Source organism: Chlorocebus sabaeus, chromosome 8 (genome assembly GCF_047675955.1).
Source record: "Chlorocebus sabaeus isolate Y175 chromosome 8, mChlSab1.0.hap1, whole genome shotgun sequence".
NCBI classification, from domain to species: Eukaryota; Metazoa; Chordata; class Mammalia; order Primates; family Cercopithecidae; genus Chlorocebus; species Chlorocebus sabaeus.
The window spans coordinates 22,072,892-22,093,722 of NC_132911.1; the positions used below are offsets into that span (position 1 = coordinate 22,072,892).

Genomic DNA, 20,831 nt, shown 5'->3' on the forward strand with positions numbered 1-20,831 from the left:
GCCCTCATAAAACATATCAGGGCTGAGGCCTCCTCTCCCTGGGACAGAGACCAACTCCACACCCTCTCTTTGATGGAGCGCTGGCACCTCTCGCAGCTAACAAATCCTCCAACCCTGGGCTGTCTGCACCACAGTCCTGCCTGAAAGATGCTTCTGTGCCTCAACCTGGCCTGAGTGGGGGGGCAGGGGGTGAAGGGAGGATCAGAGGCTGCTGGGGATGGCTCACCCATGAGAGGGGAGGGTGGTGACGTGGCTTACCCAGGGCCACAGAGAGGCTACGAGCAGGACATGTCCCCTTCTGTGCCAGAGTTGTGCCCTGCCTGCATCCGCTGACTTGTCTTTGTGGTGGGTTTTGTGAATTCACAACCCACCCATCAGAAAGCCCTGCCAGATGAACCTGGGTCTGTTTGTAGAGTCTGTCCAAGGTATGCAGGAGGGGCTCTCTGAGGAAATGATTGGCTTTTGTTTGGTTCACTCTCCATTCCCAGAGGCAAGCATAGTACCTGGCGCTCAGTACTCAGTGGCGCTCAGTACTCACTGGCGCTCAGTACTCACTGAATGAATGCTGTTGGAATGATTGTGTGGAAGAACTGAATGGATGAATTTCCCTTCCTTTGGGTCCCTTCCCAGAAGTCACCTCCCCATTTGAGGCAGGGACTCTGTTTGACACCTCTGTGCCATCCTTGGCTTTTGCCTGTGGCCAAGCAATTTTTACAACAGAAGGGTAAGCGGCACATTATCCCCATTTTCCACATGGGGAAACTGAGGCCTGGAGGAGCTGAGGAAGTTGCTGAAGGTCACACAGCCGGTGAGACGCAGCTGTGCACTTGGGGGCTAGTGTGTGCCCCCGGGGCTGTGCTCACCCTACCTGTAGTTGCCTCTTCCCTCAAGAGGCTTCCAGTCTAGTCAGGGAGGTGGAACAGGTGCAATCAGGCCAGGTGGTCATGCCAGGAGGCTGGAAACCAGCCAGTGGGAGAGGAGTTTGCACACCCAGGACAGAGGCTGTGGGAGGAGGGGGGCTGAAGTGTGAACGCGGGGAGGCTGAGATGAGGGCACGGGCAGGTGAGGGGCGTGGGGAGGCCACTCTTCACAGAGCGAGCGTGGAGGGAATGACTCACACCTGAGGCAGGCAAGGCACAGCTGCACCCACAGGTGTGATCCCCTGAAAACACAGCAGCTTGGCAGCCAGAGACTCAGTGGAGACCCAAGGAGAGGCGGATCTGTGGCCCTGAGGTCCCTGGGGAGAGGGTTGTCAGGTACAGCTCCTCCTCCCTAAGTTGGCACCTGGGTCCCCTCCTTGGCTGCCCTCTCCTCATCCTTACAGCCTGGGCTCCAGATGCTTGAAAGAGGACGGGGGAGGGGGCAGGAAGGGCGGTGAAGGCCTGCAGAGAGGGTGAGGTGAGGGCCGACAGGAACGGGAAGGTACCAGCCTAGGGGTGGGGGTGTCCAGTGAACCCCCAGCCAGGAGGCGCTCTCTCCATCTCCTAGGGCCCCTGCGGGTCCCCTTTCCAGGCAGAGAAGAAGTTCCAGGCAGAGAAGTTCTGCGCTGGCGAGAAACCAGCGCTCAGGAAGGGAGTTGGCGGGAGGAAGGTGGCCTTGGTTTGGGATTTGTGGGTGTCAAGGCCGCATCTGCGCCAGCTTCCGAGCCTGGAGTAGGTGGAGAAGCAGGCGGACCGCAGACGCACCCAGGCAGCCCACCCTGCCCAGGACTTGGGGATGCGGAGCGGGAGAGCGCGGCCGGCGTGGGAAAGCTTTATGTGGCTGCCCCCTCGGCCGTCTGCGAACTGGGGCGCGGGGCCGTCACTGGACCGGCTCCGCTGTGCCCCGGGCGGTCGGGGGTATGCGGGCGCTCCGGGGAGGATGAAGGCGCCACCGGCTGGACGGCCGCAGCCTGCAGGGGACCCTGGGGACAGCCTGCCCCATCCCCCCGGCGGGCTCGGGCCAGGTGGCAGCGCCTGGGCTCGCCGCGCGGAGGCGGCGGCTTCCCGGGCCAGGGGCGGCGGCAGGGGCGGCCCCGGGATCACATGGGCGGAGGCAGGTCCCAGGGCCCCGGGCGGGCTCTCCCCAGAGTCGGGCAGACCGCAGCGGGAGCGGCGGCGTCTCCTCGCCCTCTCTTCCTCCCGGGCCTGGGCGCCCAGCCCAACAGGTGAGCGGCAGCCAGGTGAGCGTGCCCACCTGCGCCCCTCCGAGCGGCCCGCCATCCCCGGCGCCCGGTTCCTCTCCGCGCCCCTCTCGGCGCGGGACCCTGGCCTCGTCCCCGGCCCGGCTCCTTGGAGCCTCGCATCGGCGGGGGCGCCCCCGCGGGTTGCACTCTCCCCGGCCGGCGCGCTCCTCCTCCAGCCCCCGGCCCGCAGGGTACTTTGCCCTCAGAGCGAAGGAGGCACCAGAACTGGGAGAGCCGGGCCATCCAGCTGGGCACCTCCCCGCGGCGCCCGCAGCGCGGAGTCCACTGACCGGCTCAAAGGTCTGGGAATCTCAGGGTGGCCGCCAGTCGCCAGAGCCGGCCTCGGGGACTGGGGGTGGCGGCCGTGCGGGGTACAGAGGCCAGGCCTGGGCCCAAGGGGAAGGCAGCCGGGGATGGAGCGGACGGACCGCTGGTGCTCTTGATAGATTCTCGCAGCGCTTGCGTCCCCGGGCAGCCCCAGGATGGGTGCTGGGCAGGGTGGTGCCCAGCCTGGTACCGCGGCTTCCTGCCTGGGTTGGCTCCTGGTTCCAGAGCTAGAGGCTCAGGAAATCCCACAAGGGTCTGTCTGCTGGGGTACTTCCTTGCCCAGCAGAGGGGCTATGGATAGGAGGCCTGTCACCACCGCTGTCTGTCGGGCAGCATCAGGAATCTAGGGTGGGTGTGCCCAGTTTGACAGATGAACCCTGGCCTCCTTGCCCTGGCAGCAGGCCCCTGGGGGAGGTGGGGAGCCTGGTCTTGCCCGTGTGAGCCACTTTGCCAAGAACGAGGTGGGCAGCTAGGAGGCCCCTGTGAAGACCCAGCCTCACCCCACCAGCCCCTCACCTGGCCAGTGACTTACACAGTCTGTACTGGTGCCAGCCTGTTCCTCCTGCTTCCTGAGCCCTCCTCTCCCTAGGCCACTCACCAGCCCTCCCCAAGAGTGGAGAGGAAGTACCGTGTGCTGTGGGTTTTGGGGACAGGAAGCAAGCGCTAGTGGGACTGAGCCCTGATGGTGGAGGAGGGGAGATGGAGGCGGTGCTGGCATCTCCTCCACTTGCCAGCCCTTGCCCCCCATGCTCCAATAAGCCCCCCACCTGGCAGCTGGGCCGCCCCCTCCTGGGAGTCACTCCCAGGGCTGAAGCCTAAGGAAGGGAGAACACAGAGGCATGGCTTCCCAGGGTGGGGGGAAGTGAAACAGGGCTGAGGGAGGGAGTTAACCACTTCCTCTACCCACCCCAAAGACCCTGAGTAGCTGTCCGGGAGCTGTCGTGCCCTCTCTTTCTCCCTTTGGCCCCTCTCCTGCTGCCTTACAGTACCCCCAGAGCCGGGTGGGGGCACGGACTTCACCTCCTGGTCCTGTGTTCCTCAGGTATGGTGCTCACAGTGGATGTGACCGGGCCGGCGCCCTGGGGCTTCCGTATCACAGGGGGCAGGGATTTCCACACGCCCATCATGGTGACCAAGGTAAGGATGGTGGCTCCAAGAGGTGAGGGGGTCCTGCCAGAAGCGAGGTCAGCCATGTTCACGCCACTCTGCACAGAAGGCTGGCTTTTTCTGTTCTGGGGCCAGGGACCTACTGCTGCCCGGCATGCTGGCTGCAAGGGAGCCGTGGCCCTTTGCCACGGGGATGTGGTGGCCACTTCAGGAACAGACTTTGGGAGTGAAAAGGAACTGGGCTGAGGACAGGGCCTGCTCTTGCCTCCCCAGTTGCCATCCCGACACCTGCAGGCAGCCATTTTGGGTGGTTACTAGAACAAGAGCCCCAGAGTTCTTGGCAGTCTCCTCTTGACCCGGGCCGGGCTGGGAGCATTCGCAGGAGGGCTGTGCAGGCAGTCACCTGCAAGGTGTGATTTGCACGGGCAAGGCTCTCTATCCAAAAGTATTTCCAAGCACAGTTCCTGAAATTCTGCCACTGCATGTTCTTTGGGAGGCTCATTGGAATGCCAATGTGGGGCGGGGGCTGCCACCTGTGCTTCTGGAGGGGACGGCTGATCAGTTGGGTGTCATGAGCAGGCAGAGGGACGTGCAGGAGGGTGCAGGCAGGCCTGGGTCAAGCCAGCCTCTGTGTTTCTTGGGTAGCAGAGTGGGAAGTCCCTTCCCCAGGTGGGCCACGGTCTTAGCATGCCGGCTTCTCATCCCTACAGGTGGCTGAGCGGGGCAAAGCCAAGGACGCTGACCTCCGGCCTGGAGACATAATTGTAGCCATCAACGGGGAAAGCGCAGAGGGCATGCTGCATGCCGAGGCCCAGAGCAAGATCCGCCAGAGCCCCTCGCCTCTGCGGCTGCAGCTGGACCGGTAGGGCCTCCGGCTCTGCAGAGCCTGTGGCATTCCCCTTCCCCCCACCACCCCACGGAGCAGCCCTTGCTCCTGCCCATGGCCTAGAGCTCAGCCCTAAAGCGGCCTTCTTGGGCCCTCTCCACACCTCGGTGAGAAGGTCCTGGGCTCTGCTTCCTGCAGCAGGGTGGGCTGAGGGGTGTTCCCGTGCCTGGTGGGGTAAAGGTGGGCGCCAGGCTGGGCGTGCAGTCACAGGCTGGGCAGGGCGAGCTGGCACCAGCCACCTGGAAGCCCGGGTTTGACTGGTTCCCAAGAGTGTGCAGGGCACAGGGTGTGGGCATGAAGTGGGTTGAAGAGGGGAAACTTCTGGGATAGGTATGCCCGAGGCTGGTCCCCAGGACTCCTGCCTCCAACAGAGTATGGCCTTTGTTTAGTTCCCAGCTGGAAGTGAGGACCTGGGGGGCTCATTCCTCATACAGCCTGTCTGTTCCTCCCCATCACGGCTCTGGGCCCTGCTGGTGACGTTGGATTTCCCATCCTGGGCCTTACTCCTAGGGTTTTGAGCCTATAAGCCAAGGTGGGGCCAGGGTGGGGCCTGGAGGCCAAGCTATAGGGGGAACAGGTGGCTCCCTGGGGTGGGGCTTCGCAGTGAGTCACAGATCAGGAATGCCAGGAGATTCCCAAGTCAGGAGAGCCCTCTGCACGGGCCTGGAACATGAGTCAGACACCTCTTGCGTCCTGGCCACCCCTACATTGTCCTGCTCTCTTCAGCCCTACCAAGCCCCTTCTCCAACTGCCCTGCCTTGTGGTGTGGCAGAAGCTGACTCTCTTCATGTCGCTCAGGTCCCTGGGTGTTTGCAGCAGTTGGGACCCCGAGAAGGAGGGTAGAGAGCACCTCACGGTTTCTGGGAATGGGGCAACACCGTCTCTTCCTCTGGGGTTCTCTGGAGGGTTCAGGGCTCCGGGGAGGTAGGTAGGCCTGGGCTGTAAGTCAGGCCTCTGGTTCTGCACCAGACAAGCCCAGACTCCAGTCTTTTAACTTTTTTTTTTTCCTGAGACAGAGTCTTGCTCTGTTGCCAGGCTGGAGTGCAGAGGCGTGATCTCGGCTCACTGCCACCTCTGCCTCCTGAGTTCAAGCGTTTCTCCTGACTCAGCCTCCCGAGTACCTGGGACTACAGGCACGTGTCACCATGCCCAGCTAATTTTTGTATTTTTAGTAGAGATGGGGTTTCACCATGTTGGCCAGGATGGTCTCGATCTCCTGACCTCGTGATCCACCCGCCTCGGCCTCCCAAAGTGCTGGGATTACAGGTATGAGTCACTGTGCCTGGCCCAGTCTCTTAACTTTTGCTGACGTGCCTCCCCCATCTCCGGCCTCCTACCCTCCCAGGTGGCCTCTCTGGCATCAGAAGCCCTGGGGCAGGAAGCAGGGCTCCAGGCTGGAGCCAGAGCCTGCGCTCCCCTCACTCTGATCCCACGGCTCTCCCAGGAGGCTGAGGGTCCTGTTGCCTTACATCTCTAGAAGCAGCCTCACGGCCAGGAATGCGTGGCAGGATGGGACGAGGCAGGCTGTCCCTTAGCCCTGACTTCAGTTACCTCCCACTCAAGGATCCAGCTGGGTTCCACCCAGGGAGCTGGGAGGGGGGAGCCCCTCTCACTGGTGGGGAGCTGGGCCTGCTTGTCTGGAAGGAGGCAGGTGGGTCTCACCCTTTGTTTAACTGGGGAGACCCCTGAGGAAGGGATCAGGAGGGACGCTCTCAAAGGCACCCTGGCCTCCAGTGGGCAGGGTGCGCAGCTGACCCGGTCACCGTGGCCTCTAGAACTGGAGGCAGCTCACTTTCCCTCTCTGGGCTTCAGTTTCTCCATGGGTTAAAATACAAGGGATTATTTCTTTTCTTTTTTTTTTTTTTTTTTCCGAGACAGAGTCTCGCTCTGTCGCCCAGGCTGGAGTGCAGTGGCCGGATCTCAGCTCACTGCAAGCTCCGCCTCCCGGGTTCACACCATTCTCCTGCCTCAGCCTCCCGAGTAGCTGGGACTACAGGCGCCCACCACTTCGCCCGGCTAATTTTTTGTATTTTTTAGTGGAGATGGGGTTTCACCGTGTTAGCCAGGATGGTCTCGATCTCCTGACCTCGTGATCCGCCCGTCTCGGCCTCCCAAAGTGCTGGGATTACAGGCTTGAGCCACCGCGCCCGGTCATAAGGGATTATTTCTATGAAATCAGTAATCGGGCCGGGCGTGGTAGCTCACACCTGTAATCCCAGCAGTTTGGGAGGCCGAGGTGGGCAGATCACCTGAGGTCAGGAGTTTAAGACCAGCCTGGCCAATGTGGCGAAACCCTGTCTCTACTAAAAACACAAAAATTGGCCAGGTGTGCTGGCGGACACCTGTAATCCCAGCTACTTGGGGGGCTGAGGCAGGGAGAATTGCTTGAACCCGGGAGGCGGAGGTTGCAGTGAGTTAAGATTGCGCCATTGCACTCCAGCCTGGGAGACAAAGTGAAACTCCATCTCAAAAAAAAAAAAAAAAAAAAAAAGTAATCATCCCCCAAATCAATCTACAAACCTGAGGCTGAGTGACACCAGTGACAAAGTCCAGGCGAAACAGAAAGAAAAAAAAAAAAAAAAAAAAAGGCAGGATAATGTGACGGCTCTAATAAAATTGAATGTTTGAACTTTCTGATGAAGTTACATACATTCTACTTTTTAGAACCAAACTATCCTTTCATTTTGGGGAGTGGGTTTTGTTGTTGTTGTCGTTGTTTGAGATGGAGTCTCACTCTGTCTAGGTTGGAGTGCAGTGGTACAATTTTGGCTCACTGTAATCTCTGTCTCCCAGGGACAGGCAGTTCTCCTGCCTCAGCCTCCCAAGTAGCTGGGATTACAGGCATACGTCACTATGGCCTGGATAACATTTTTTTTTTGTTTTAATTATAGACGGGGTTTCACCTTGTTGACCAGACTGGTCTTGAACTCCTGACTTTAAGAGATCCACCCTCCTCAGCCTCCCAAAGTGCTGGGATTATAGGTGTGAGCCACCGTGCCCGACCTTGGTGTTTTTTGAGACAGAATCTCGCTGTGTTGCCCAGGCTGGAGTGCAGTGGGTCAATCATGGCTCACTACAACCTCCGCCTCCTGGGCTCAAGTGATCCCCCCACCTCAACCTCCCAAGTAGCTGGGACTACAGGCATGCTCCACTATGTCCAGCTACTTTTAAAAAAATTTTAGTAGTGACGAGGTCTTCCTATGTTGCCCAGGCTGGTCTTGAACTCCTGGGCTCAAGCGATCCTCCTGCCTTGGCTTCCCAAAGTGTTGGGATGACAGGCGTGGGCCACTGTGCCTGGCCAACTGTCCTTTCTTTTAAGAAACCATGGTGGTTGTTGATGATAGTTGTTTGTCTTGAGTTTGAGAAAGTTAAAAGTTGACAACCTGATGTCCAAATTTTCTGTAGCTTTTACTGGTGTTGAGAACCAGATCTGGAAACAGTTTTAGCCTCTTTTGGGGGTTGCTGGGTGCAGGGCCCCTGTGTCACTACCTCCCTCTGTTGCCTCCTTAGGTCTCAGGCTGCGTCTCCAGGGCAGACCAATGGGGACAGCTCCTTGGAAGTGCTGGCGACTCGCTTCCAGGTAAGCTGGTGCCCTCCCCTGGGAGCCTCAGCACCCTGATCACTGGTGCATGAGAGTGAGGCCCGAGGGCAGGGCGGCCTCGGTGGGGCAGCCCTGCCTTTCCTGACATGGCCACTCTCTCCGCAGGGCTCTGTGAGGACACACACTGAGAGTCATTCCTCCCTAAGGTCCTCCTACTCCAGCCCAACCTCCCTCAGCCCGAGGGCTGGCAGCCCCTTCTCACCACCACCCTTCAGTAGCCCCCTCGCTGGAGAGGCGGCCATCAGCCGCAGGTGAGCACACCGTGGGTGGGCACCTTGGTCGACTAGGCTGCCAGCTCCAGGCTGGCTCTTTGGAGTCTCAGGAGCTCTGCTCAGGGGAGCCTGGGGCAGCATCCTCCCTGGGCAAGCTGGGGGTGGCCCCGGCACACACTGTCCCTTTCCCACTTTCAGTTTCCAGAGTCTGGCGTGTTCCCCGGGCCTCCCTGCTGCTGACCGCCTGTCCTACTCAGGCCGCCCCGGAAGCCGACAGGTGAGGCTCTGTAGGGGAGGACAGGCTGGAGGAACAGAAACACCTCCTGTTCCTGTGGGTTGCCAGTGCCCCGGGACTGCAGGCGGCCAGGCCCACCTGGGCAGCCAGGGCCTCCTTCCCCTGACGACAGGCATGCTCTGCTCCTGAGCCAGGGAGGCCACGCTTCTGGTCGTGGGCCACATGTGCTGTGCCCAAGACCTGCCTGGCAGTGCCCAGTGGCCTGTCCATCTCCTGCACCCCTCTGACCACCCCTCTCCTCTCCCCTCCCCTTATTCCCCTCCCCTTATTCCCCTCATCCCCCTCCCCTCATCCCTCTCCCCTCATCCCCCTCCCCTCCCATCCTGCTGACTTCCTCCTGCCTGTGTGTTTCTCTTGGGCTGCGGCTGAAATAGTTTCGCTGCTGTTGTTGGGATGATTCCCTTTAGGCTCTGGCTGCATCTCTCGAATACATTCCTCCCCATTCCAAGACCAGGGCCTGCCCAACTCCCACCCACACCCTCCTTTCCTCCTCTGACTCAGCCCAGAGATGCCCCAGTGGGACTGCGGTTCTGCCTGGAGCTGCTCTTGGCTGGTTCTGTCTCCTCCTCCCCCCACCCCCCATCCGACCAGCTCCCCTGGACTCTCTTCCAGCCAGGTCTCAGTGGCCACTGGTGACAGCCTAACCCCCTTCCTGGGTGGTATTTCTCCTCTTCAACGGTGGGGGATGGTGAGGGAGTGAGGCAGCCAACAGCCCTGGGCCACAGCTGCTGGGGACGGCATCGGGGGCACGTCCAGCCTTTGGGGTGATGGGGATACAGCCCAGCTGCTGAGCCCTACCTTCGGGTTGATTCTGCATTACAGAAAGCAGAGCCTTTGAGGGTAGCCAGGGGGAGGGCAGTAGAACCCAGGGGCTCCAGAGGAGGAAGGAGCAGGATCTTTCTGGCGTGGGGAGTGGGGGGGCTTCTGAAGAGGGGCTCCCTGGTGACCTGCTGCACGCCCACCTAGGGGCCAGTCTGGCCTTGTGGTCATAGAGATGTATTCCATGGGTCCCCTTTGTTAAGGAATTGAAGATGCAGTTGTGGAGATAAGGCAAACTTGCAAAACAATTTTGGAGCAATTAGGCACTAAGCAGTGTGGTATTAATTACAAAAGCAGGAGGCGTTCTGGTGGGGGAGTTGGGGAAGGAAGGCTGTGTGACGAGTATTGCTGGACATTGGAGGTGGCGGCGGGAGGGTTTAGGGAAGGATGAGCAGGAGGCCCGACACGCTGGGAGATGGGGAAACCGTGGTCCAGGCGAGGCCTGGTGTACTGGGGCTGGGGGATTTTTTAGGGGGAAGCTTTGTTCTGAGATAAGCCAGGAATGAGCTTGTCTCAGGGCTAGTCAGTGTCAGTCCTGGCTCCTTTCCGCAAAGCCTCTGGCGAGCTGTGGTCTCAGCAGGACCACATGCTCAAGGGCAAGGCTTCCTGGGCTTCCCCCTCGTGTTGCCCCCAGTCCAGGAAAATGAATGGTGTGGAAGGTACAGAGGCATGGATCCCAAACCAGCGGCAACACCTGAGAACCTGTTGGAAATTCCATTTCCCAGGCTCCAACCTATACCCGCTGAGTTGGGCCTGGGGCTTGCGGGTCACGTGTCCAGAACTGGATGTGGGGAGACCCACCTGGGCCGGTCCCACCTCTGCCATGACGACTTGGACCAGTCCCTCTTCCTCTCCCTGGGCCTCAGGTCAGACTAGACACTCCGAGTTCCCTTCTCTGACCTTGATGACTCTGCTCATTCCTTCAGCAAATATTTGTCGAGCAGCTGCTTCATGTCAGACACTCATCTGGGCTCTGGGGATGCACTCGTGGAAAAACAGAGTGACACCTCTGACCCTATGGAGCTGACGTTCTAGTCTACAAATGAGGCTGTGGTCCCACAGCTGCCTTTGGAGAATCACTGTGTGGCTGGGTGCTGTAACACGCGCCTGGAGTCCCAGCTACTCAGGAGGCTGGGGCGGGAGGACTGCTTGAGTCCAGGAATCCAGACCCAGTTTGGGCAACATAGTGAAACCCCATCTCTATTAAAAAAAAAAAAAAAAAAAAAAAGTCACTTAAGAGTCTTAAAAGCTCTAAGAAGTCCCATGAGAAAGAAACCCACTTAATTTTTCTTTAGATCCTAAACTTGTTGAACAGCAAAATTTCTCTTCTGTGAAGGCAAGGGTCCCTAACCACTAACCGCCTGGGAGGACGGGAGGGAGGAGAAAGGCATTGCCTCTCCCAGTGGGGGAGCTGGGCTCCTTCTCTGGGCCGGCCAGTCTGGTGGGAGTGTATGGGAGGAATGCTGTGAGCTAGAGAGGCAGGAGTGCTGTGTCCTTGTGGCCTCCTGACATGGCCAAGGCTGCAGAGAGCCGGAGGCTCAGGATGCCCTTATGGTGCCTCTGGAAATTACAAGTTCCCTTTGCTGGTAATCACATGCCTTGGTGAGCAGAGGCCAAGTGGGAAAAGCCCCTCTCCCTCTGGCTGGGAATGAGGACTTGCCTCATGGAGGGATCCTGGGCCGGTGCCCCAGGCAGGGCTCATGGTCTGTCTGGAGATGTGATGTGGCTCTTGAGTACCTGCAGAAACTATCTCTAGGTCCTTCAGGTGACCGCACAGCCCCAGGCAGTTGCCCTGCAGCCCAGGTGTGGAGTCCCAGCCCTGCCTCTGATGCTTCCGGTGGCTTAGACCAGCCACTTTGCCCTTCTGACCTGCAGTCTCCTTACCTATAGAACGTTTTACTGACGGACCCTGAGAGCAGAGGGATGTGAGGGGAACTGCTGGTGGGGCGAGGGTCTAGGGCTGTTTTCTTAAGATCCAGAAGTTTTTGCTTTAGCTTAAGGATTTATGCAATTTTCCATCTAGCTTCATAATTCATCCATGACTTTGAATTTTAAAATGGAGAGAAGTTGGCTTCCCAGGAAATGGTGCCCCTGGCCCTGGGCACCGGCCTGCCTGGCTGTCTCCAAGGCTCTGCTTCCCAGTGGCTGGTGCCGGCTTCTGGAGCTCAGTTGAGTCCCATTGGGGTGGCAATGGACAGGGAGCAGGGGAGTGCGGAGTACAGAGATGCAGGCTGGAAATTGGCCTCCAGGAACAACGGTGAGGTTGAAGGTGAGATTTCCATGTTGGGAGCACATGGAAGAGCTCCAGATGGACAGGGCACACCTGGAGATGGGCATTGCTGCCAGGGTGTGGCCCAGGGAGGGCTCGGCTGCCCAAAGCTCCATGGGGCAGGCCCAGACCTCCCAGCAAAGCAGGGACAGGCTGGTCAGCCTAGACCCCTGCCTCTCGTGAGAGGAACCAGCTCTCCTTGGGAAGACGGCCTCTGCCCCCGCTGGCCCTGGCTCCCAGGGGACCTCGACCCCTTGCTTCATCCCTTTATGTTTCCATCTCCTCAGTGCAAAAGGGCAGCGTGCTTCCTCTCTGCTGGTTCCGTGGGATCCGAGCCAGGCCCCAGTGTGCAATGTCTTTGCACACAGATAATAGCGTGCGTGACAGAGGACTCTGTGCTTAGCTGTCACCTGCTGCCTTCCTGCTGCCTGGTCCCTGGCAGAACCCACATGCCTCCCTCACCCTCTGGGCCCTGGCAGTCTCTGTGCCCTGGCTCCGAGGGAAGGGGCAGGGGTCCGCTGGTCGGCGAGGGCCGGGGGCCCCCTGGTGTCGGGCCTGGGAACAGCCGGGCTAGGCCCTCCTGGGTGTGTTGGTCCAAGGCTCCGGCCCTGACTCCTCCCCGACTGCCTCCTCCCCACAGGCCGGCCTCGGCCGAGCTGGCGACTCGGCGGTGCTGGTGCTGCCGCCTTCCCCAGGCCCTCGTTCCTCCAGGCCCAGGTACCAGCTGGCCCGGAGGGTCGGGTGGGGTCTCGTAAGGCTGGGAGGGGCAGGAGGGAGATGGGTTTCCCCGAGAGGGATGGGGTCCTCCAGGCCCAGTTGGTTCCTCCACCTCCCAGATTCCTCCCCCTCCCCCCACTCTCTTCTCCTGTCCTCCACCCCCTTGCTTGCCTAAGCCCCGGCAAGGGACCCTCATTCCTGGCTGCCGTCCACCCAACAGCGTGGACTTGGAAGGGGGAAGCCTCCTCCTGGACGAGGACTCGGAAGTCTTCAAGATGCTCCAGGAAAATCGCGAGGGTCGGGCGGCCCCCCGACAGTCCAGCTCCTTTCGGCTCTTGCAGGAAGCCCTGGAGGCTGAGGAGAGAGGTGAGGGCCTCGGGGGCTGGGGAGGGGAAGGAGATTCCCTCCCATATCCCGGGCCCTGACTGGATGGGTCAGTGAACCAGTGTTCTTAAGTGCCTGTGAGGCGCTCACCCCCGGACTAGGCATGGAGCCCAGCAGGGCGCGAAGCCCCAGACCCTGCCCTTAAGGAGCTGACGGTCTGGGAGGGTCACCAGCGTGCTCCCAGACAGTAGTGGGCAGTAGCTGGCTGGGATGGGAAAGTGTCATTCGAGTGATAAAAGCGGTGGCAGGGCCTGAGGCTGGCCCTCCAGGGAGGGCTTCTTGGAGGAAGAGGGATTTGACTTGGCCTCTTGGCCTCAGAAAAAAACATCAAGACTTAAACAGCATTAAGATGTTGGCAGGAAGCGCCGTGGAAGGTGGAGGCTGGCGGCCAGAGGGCTTTGGGGTGTGGGAGCGAGAGAATGGGGGCCTGATAGCATGGCAGGGCACCACTGGAGGCCAAGCCCCTGCAGTGAGGGCCCTCAGGAACCAGACTGAGGAGTGCCCTGACCCAGGAGAGCCATTAAATACAGATGCCAGGTGAGCAGGACATATGGAGGCTTGCCAGAGTTCAGTTATTCATGTGACAGACACTGACTGTGTCCATCTGAGGGACCAGATGTGTGCAGAGTTTGGGGATAGAAGGTGACTATGACCCCACTCCTGCCCTTGGGGAGCTCTGTTCACTGGGGCAGACAGGCCTGGCCGGCTCCCATGGAAGTGGGCGCTGCTATGGGAGTTCCTATAGACGCTCAGCACCAATGCCCTTTAGAACAGCAGGGAGAAGGGGAGGGAGGCAACAGGACAGGCAGGAGAGTGACCAGAGAGGCTGCATAACTCATCCATGACTTTGAATTTTAAAATGGAGAGAAGTTGACTTCCCAGGAAATGGTGCCCCTGGCCCTGGGCACCGGCCCACCTGGCTATCTCCAAGGCTTTCCTTTCCAGTGGCTGGTGTGGGCTCCTGGAGCTCAGCTGAGTCCCATTGGGGTGGCAATGGAAAGGGAACAGGGGAGTGGGGAGTAGAGATGCAGGCTGGAAATTGGCCTCCAGGAACAACAGTGAGGTTGAAGGTGAGATTTCCATGTTGGGAGCACATGGAAGAGCCCAGATGGACAGGGCACACCTGGAGATGGGCAGGTAGCTGGTTCTAATGCTGATGTTTAGCTCCAAGGGGCATTTGCAGAGGCATGGGGGTGGGGTGAGGAGGTTTGGAGCAAATCTTGTCTGTTTTGGCCCTGAGGCCTCAGAAGGTCCCAGGAGGCAGCACAGGGAGAGGGCAGTGCCTTTGCCAAGGGAGCCTCAGCGTCCTTAGCTGCAGGCAGGGGTGACAGCTGCCCCATAGCCCTGGGCTTCATCTTCGTGTGGCTTGAGAGCTCACATGCGATAATGCATGGAAAAGCCCTTTGAAAGCCACACCGAGGCATTGCACTCCTGTTGCCATCTCGGGTTATTATCTAATCACACTGTCATTACTGGCTCACTAGAGAAGGGAGCGCCTGCTTCACCTGACATGTCACACACGGAGCACAGATGGCCCCAGGTGGGCAAACTAGGCCTTGTACCTGCCTCCTTCATGCCCTTGCCCAGCCTCAGCCATGGGTCTGGCAATATCACCTTCCTCCTTACCCAGTGCCACCGTCAGTGTGACTTTAGGGGTCCTCTTATAAGGGTGCTTTCCAAGACCACCACCTTAGAGCATCTTTGGGAGGCTGCTGTGGTTGGTGGGCTCTCACCACGTGTCTGTCTGCCCTGCCCTCAGGTGGCACGCCAGCCTTCCTGCCCAGCTCACTGAGCCCCCAGTCCTCCCTGCCCGCCTCCAGGGCCCTGGCCACCCCTCCCAAGCTCCACACTTGTGAGAAGTGCAGTACCAGCATCGCGTGAGTGTGGAGGAGGGTGGGGGACCTGAGCCTTGGCAGGGGAGGGGGGAGGGGGACAGGGCACTGGATGCTTTCAGGAAGGGCCGGGCCCATCGGGCTAGCACTGGGCACCCAGTCAGGGACCCTAGGGGAAGCAGTGTCCCACAGCTTTGGGGGCTTTAGTTATAGGCTTCTTAGGAGCCTGTGCTAGCTGCTTCCAGCTGCATCTCCTCCCTCTCCCTCTCCTCCTTTGCCCATCCCTTTTGATTTATCTTCCATAATTTCAAAGCCTCTGGAGATCTCCCTGGAGGTACAGCACATCCTCCTGGAAAATCTTGATTTTTTCCCCCTTCTCCCCCTTTGGAGCAGGCTGAATTTTCCCGATATGGGCTCATATTTCTTATTTTTCTTTTCATTTTTTTTTTTTTTTTGAGACAGTGTCTCATTCTGTTGCCTGGGCAGGAGTGCGGTTGCACAATCTCGGCTATCTGCAACCTCCGCCTCCCAGGTTCAAGCTATTCTCGTGTTTCAGCCTCCCGAGTAGCTGGGACTACAGGCGCTCACCACCACTCCCAGTTAATTTTTGTGTTTTCAGTAGAGACGGGTTTTCCCCATGTTGGCCAAGCTGGTCTCGAAATCTTGACCTCAGGTGATCCGCCTGCCTCGTCCTCCCAAAGTGCTGGGATTACAGCTGAGCTACCGTTCCCGGCCGAGGTGGGTTCATTTTTCTCATTGGGTGGCATTTATAATGCAACCACATTCTCTGGAAGGTTGCTGAACACCCCCCGCCCCGCCCCCACCAACCCCTCTCTGGTAAATTTCTGAAGTGTATAGCGTGGGAGGGGCAGGTGATTGACTTTAGGCAAATCCCTTAACCTTTCTGGGCTTTAGTGTTTTCATCTACAGAGTGGGAGAATATCCAGTCCCCCTGCTGTGCACAGATAGGGAAAAAGCATGTTTTCCATCCTGGTTCTCAAAGGTGTGTGTGTCGGGTCCCTTGGAGGATTTGTTAAATGCCGATGGCTGGGCCCACCCCAGGGCCTCCTCTCCAGGAGGCCAGCAGGCCCGAGAATGTGCATTTCTTACGAATTCCCCAGTGATGCCGATGCTGCTGGCTGTGGGACCCAGGACCACACTGAGAATCACTGCTCTGTGAAAAATCCAGGCAATGTGGGACAGACTGGTCGGTCTTTGTGTGGGAGGAACAACTTTTTAAAAAAAACTTTAATATTTTTAATAGAGTTTCACTCTGTCGCTCAGGCTGGAGTGCAGTGGTGCCGTCATGGCTCACTGCAGCCCTGAACTCTTGGGCTCGAGCGATCCTCCCATCTCAGCCTCCTGAGTAGCTGGGACTACAGGCGTGTGCCACCATACCTGGCTAATTTTTAAATTTTTTGTAGAGATGAGGTCTTGCAGTGTTGCCCAGTTTGGTTTCAAACTCCTGGCCTTAAGTGATCTGGCCATCTGGGATCCCAGGTGTGGATTACAGGCGTGAGCTACTGGGCCTGTTTTTTTTTTTTGTTTTTTGTTTGTGTTTTTTTGTTTTTTTAAATTTTATTTTATTATTATTATTTTTTGAGACGGAGTCTCGCTCTGTCACCCAGGCTGGAATGCAGTGGCTGGATCTCAGCTCACTGCAAGCTCCGCCTCCCGGGTTTATGCCATTCTCCTGCCTCAGCCTCCGGAGTAGCTGGGACTACAGGCGCCCGCCACCTCGCCCGGCTAGTTTTTTTTTTGTATTTTTTAGTAGAGACGGGGTTTCACTGTGTTAGCCAGGATGGTCTCGATCTCCTGACCTCGTGATCCGCCCGTCTTGGCCTCCCAAAGTGCTGGGATTACAGGCTTGAGCCACCGAGCCCGGCCTTTTTTTTTTTTTTTTTTTAATTAGGCATCCCAGCAGTGGCAGCGGTGGTGGGGGTATGTGTGTGTTAGGGGGTTCATCAAAGTGAGATTCCTGCGTGCAGCTTCAAGAGTCAAGTCTCGGGCCGGGTGCGGTGGCTCATGACTGTAATCCCAGCACTCTGGGAAGCTGAGGAGGGTGGATTATCTGAGGTTGGGAGAGCAAGACCATCCTGGCTAACACGGTGAAACCCCGTCTCTACTAAAAATACAAAAATTAGCCAGGTGTGGTGGCACATGCCTGTTATCCCAGCTACTCCGGAGGCTGATGCAGGAGAATTGTTTGAACCTTGGAGGTGGAGGTTTCTGTGAGCTGAGATCACGCCATTGCACTGCAGCCTGGGCAACAAGAGGAAAACTCCGTCTGGAAAAAAAAAAAAAAAAAAAAAAAAAAAAAAAAAAAAAAAAAGTCAAGTCTCTGAGAAGGTTTTGGACTCTATCCAGGTCCTGACGCTACAGTGGGGACCAGGCCCCTGGGCGTGGTGGCCTCCTGCTTGGTGCTGCGGCTCTGAGCTAAAGCCTCTCCCTCCCCTGCAGGAACCAGGCTGTGCGCATCCAGGAGGGCCGGTATCGCCACCCCGGCTGCTACACCTGCGCCGACTGTGGGCTGAACCTGAAGATGCGCGGGCACTTCTGGGTGGGTGACGAGCTGTACTGTGAGAAGCATGCCCGCCAGCGCTACTCCGCACCTGCCACCCTCAGCTCTCGGGCTTGAGCCCGCCATGCCCTCAGCCTGCCTCCCTGCTGGGCCAGGGTCATGCCTATATAAGCTGGCATGGCAGGGACAATGGTGGGCAGTTGCTCTTACATGAGCTAAGTTTGGAGACCTGAGGCCCCTTTGTCCTCACTGGGTGGGCCAAGGTCTGGGACCTGTGTTGGACTGTGGGAGTCTCACCCTCACCTTGCCAGGCCTCTCCCCTGCAGGACTGGTATTGCACTAGTCTGAGGTGGCCACTGCCTTTGATGAACCTTTGTGTGCCAGGGTCTAAGTAGGGTTGAACACAGAAGTGGGAAGGAGAAAGGTGGGCCAGGGGCTAATGGTGTCACTATGTAAAGTTTTTGACTTATGAGCTGTATAAATGTATGAATACGGACAAAATAAAGTGGACGTCCCTTCCTTGTCTTTCCTACCGCCAGCCCTGGGTATGACCTGCTCCCACCACTGGGTGGAGGGTCTTTATGAAATGTACATTTCTTCTTTTCCCTCCCTCAAATCCCACCCCTGCCAGTTGCCTGCACCTCACATTTCCCATGGAACGGCCTTGCCTCTTTTAGGTTGGGGGTCATGGTGTTCCTTAATCTTTTGGTAAAGATGCCTGTTGTACAGGAGGACCCTTGTGCTATGGAGGGAATGAGGTTGTCACTGGAAGCTTTGGAGGGGATGGTGGAGGGTGCCAAGCAGAGGGACAGGAGGAAGACCAGGAGACCCATCCAGCCAAGCTGGTGAGACAACCTGTGACCCTGAAGGCCGGCCACCCACCAAGGGTTGGGCCCCCAGGGCCGGGTTGATCTACTGACACCTTCCACTTCTTTCCTGGGAGACTCTGCTGGCTTCATTGGTGATTGATTTGGAGCGGGGAAAAGAAAGGACAGGGTGGCTCAGGCTGTAGCCCCAGGTACTGGGGAGGCCTGAGGAGTCCTTCAGCTCAGGAGGTCGAGGCTGCCTTAAGCTATGGTCATGCCACTGCATTCCAGCCTGGGAGAGAGAGACCTGGCTCTTGAAAAAACAAGAAAACGAATGCATGTGGCCAGTGCCAGGTGAGCTGCCCTGGGGGTGCACTTGAGTTGAGGCAGGGGACAGTGGTCCCCCCTGCCAGACTAGGATTTTGGGCCTGATTCACCCACTACCCCTAGTGCTAGTCCCAGAGGCTGCTGTGGAGGGGGCAGCCCCAGCTCTCTTTTCAGAGATCAAAGCTGGGCTTCCCAGGGTGCCTGGCTGGTCCCTGCCGGCAGCTTTGTGCTCTCTGGCTCTTTGTGGAAGGAATCTTGGCACAGATGTTTGTGTTGCCTCCTCAGGCACCTGTAGATATAATTTACACCATGATATCATCGTCTCACCTATTGCCTGGATGGCTGCCTGAGAAAGGTCTTTATTTTTACAGAAAAGATCAAGGCTGTCTGGCTCAGGAATCTATGGGTCCCGGGCGCTGGTCAGAAACGGGGTAGCCTCTTTGGCGCCACCTAGTGTCCAGTGCAGCCCATGGCGGGGCCCATTCACGGGGCAACACTGGGCTTCTGGGCACAGTGGGAGTACGGAAGGATACAGCACTCCTCACGCCTTCCTGGAGGTAGAAGGCCAGTGGCAGCGACTGAGCTGGCATGAATTAATAAGGGGACGTGGTAGTGAGCGCTAAGGGCTACCTTGGAACGCACGGAGGAGCGTCCCGTGAGTTCAAAGCAGTGGCCATGATGCAAAAGGAGGGCTGGGTCTTGGAGAGGTGGAGAAGAGGAATGCTGAGTGATGGGGTGGCCGCTGGAGGGATGCTTAGCTCAGAGCAGTGGCCAATGGGAACACTGAGATAAGATCGGAGGGGAGCTGACAATGCCAGAAGTGGTTTGAACTTCCCCTTGAGGCTCTAGGGACACTTTGTTTTGAGACAGGGTCTTGCTTTATTGCCTAGGCTGGAGTGCAGTGGTGCAATCTTAGCTCACTGCAGCCTCCACCTTCCAGGCTCGAGAGATCCTCCTACAGCCTCCCAAGTAGCTGGGACTACAGGAAGGCACCACCACACCCAGCTAATTTTTAAGTTTTTTTTTTTTTTTTTAAGATGGGGTCTGGCTATATTGCCCAGGCTTGTCTCGAACTTCTGGCCTCAAGCCATCCTCCCACCTTGAACTTCCAAAGTGTTGGGATTACAGGCGTGAGCTAACCTTGCCCAGCTCTGGAACACTTGGAAGGTTGTAAGCAGAGAAGTGACAGGTTGGAAAAGATGGTTTGGATTACTGCTATGGATAGATTCCCAACTGTATGTAGTATGCCATACTGGGCCAGCAGTGTCATGGGAGTGGAGGGGGAGAAGTGGGGAGTGGGGACATGTGAAATGATGGGTATTCTGTGAGGCGTCGAATGCCTTCCGAAGGCTTTGTAGGTTCCAGCTCACATCCCCCTCTGGCCCTTGTTCTTTGGTGTGGCAGCCGGCTCTCCTTCCGGGGGTCCTGAGTATTTCAGCGCCAGGTTTCTCTGTAGCCACACAATCAGCCTGGGCTCGGGAGCAAACTCCTCTGGAAGAACGGAGTTAAGAGTTGGTCAGCAGAGGAGGCTGGGGACAGGCAGTCTTTGGTCTTTTACCTCTGACCTTGTCCCCACCCTAAGCCAGCTAGCTGCGTGCTCCCACTTCCTCTGCCACACACTGCCTGTGTTCCCCGGACTTTGTCCAGTGCGGTGCCCTCTTCCCTTCCTGCATTGTGGAGATCAACTGAAGTGACAGGTTAGAGTCAGAAGTGGCCCAAAGGAGCATCTGATACAACCCCCTTTGGTTAGAGAAGGGAAAGTGGCTTTTCCAAAGCTGCACAGCTAGACAGTCATAATGGTTAAGTTCTGGGAGTGCTTTTGATATGCTAGGGATATTTCAATGCTTTAACTCACTTAACCCTCACAACCCGAGATAGGTACTGTTATCATCCTCTCTGCAGATGAGGAAACTGAGGACCAGGAGGTTCAGTAAATGGTCCAAGTACTCCTAGCTAGTAAGGAATGGATCTACAGCCTGCTTCCCGGATTTCTGGCTTGTGGGGGGCAGAGTTTGTCCCTTTGTTATCAGAGGCAGCCTTCCGGGCACAGCTCTGGCCACCTCTGGTCACAACTGGAGGTCACCACAGCCCTTCCCAGCCCTCTCTAGGCTCTCAGCTTTGTGCTTCCTCCTACAGGGACTAGCTCCGGCTGAGTTTGCAGGAAACCCACTTCCTGAAGCCAGGACTTCCCCATGGGAAGTGCAGGGGCCGCTGGGCACCAGTGGCCTCTGCCTGAGGGCTGACTCTGCTCTGGACACTGTGTCTCAGGAACTCATGGCAGTGGCTTACCTTGTCAGGAGCGTGCGGAGGGGCTGCTCCTCCCATTCCTTCAAGCATCACTCAGTCCTGGCCTGGTTCTAGGCTTGGGGCTGTGGCTGCCACAGGAAGGGGGATACCCCCCTACTTTGGGTGTTGGGTCAGATCCTGCCCCCGCGCCCCACAGGGCTAAGGTTCCTCTGAGCTGATCCTGGGCTAGGTCGTATCTGTGTGGGGAGGGGAGAGGGGTGCGCCATGGCCTGGAGGGGAGTGTGTGTTGGGGTGTGTGTGTGTGGGGTTCTTTTGAG

At 58.0% G+C, this 20,831-nt stretch overlaps 1 protein-coding gene across 4 annotated transcripts; it reads left to right on the plus strand.

The window, feature by feature from the left end:
• Nucleotides 1-1,676: 1,676 nt before the first annotated feature.
• On the plus strand, nt 1,677-17,672 carry PDLIM2 (PDZ and LIM domain 2). 4 transcript variants are annotated; one of them, XM_007961891.3, is made up of 10 exons: nt 1,677-2,464; nt 3,534-3,628; nt 4,309-4,460; nt 7,995-8,064; nt 8,191-8,336; nt 8,496-8,574; nt 12,321-12,397; nt 12,618-12,763; nt 14,541-14,658; nt 17,074-17,672. In XM_007961891.3, the coding sequence occupies exons 1-10, from the start codon at nt 1,717-1,719 to the stop codon at nt 17,249-17,251; spliced, it is 1,809 nt and encodes a 602-aa protein (XP_007960082.2). In that variant the 5' UTR covers nt 1,677-1,716; the 3' UTR covers nt 17,252-17,672. The 4 variants fall into 4 exon arrangements, with proteins under 4 accessions (XP_007960082.2, XP_007960083.2, XP_007960084.2 ...); XM_007961892.3 differs by having other exon boundaries at nt 1,702-2,161; XM_007961893.3 differs by having other exon boundaries at nt 1,702-2,146.
• The last annotated feature ends 3,159 nt before the right edge of the window (nt 17,673-20,831 follow it).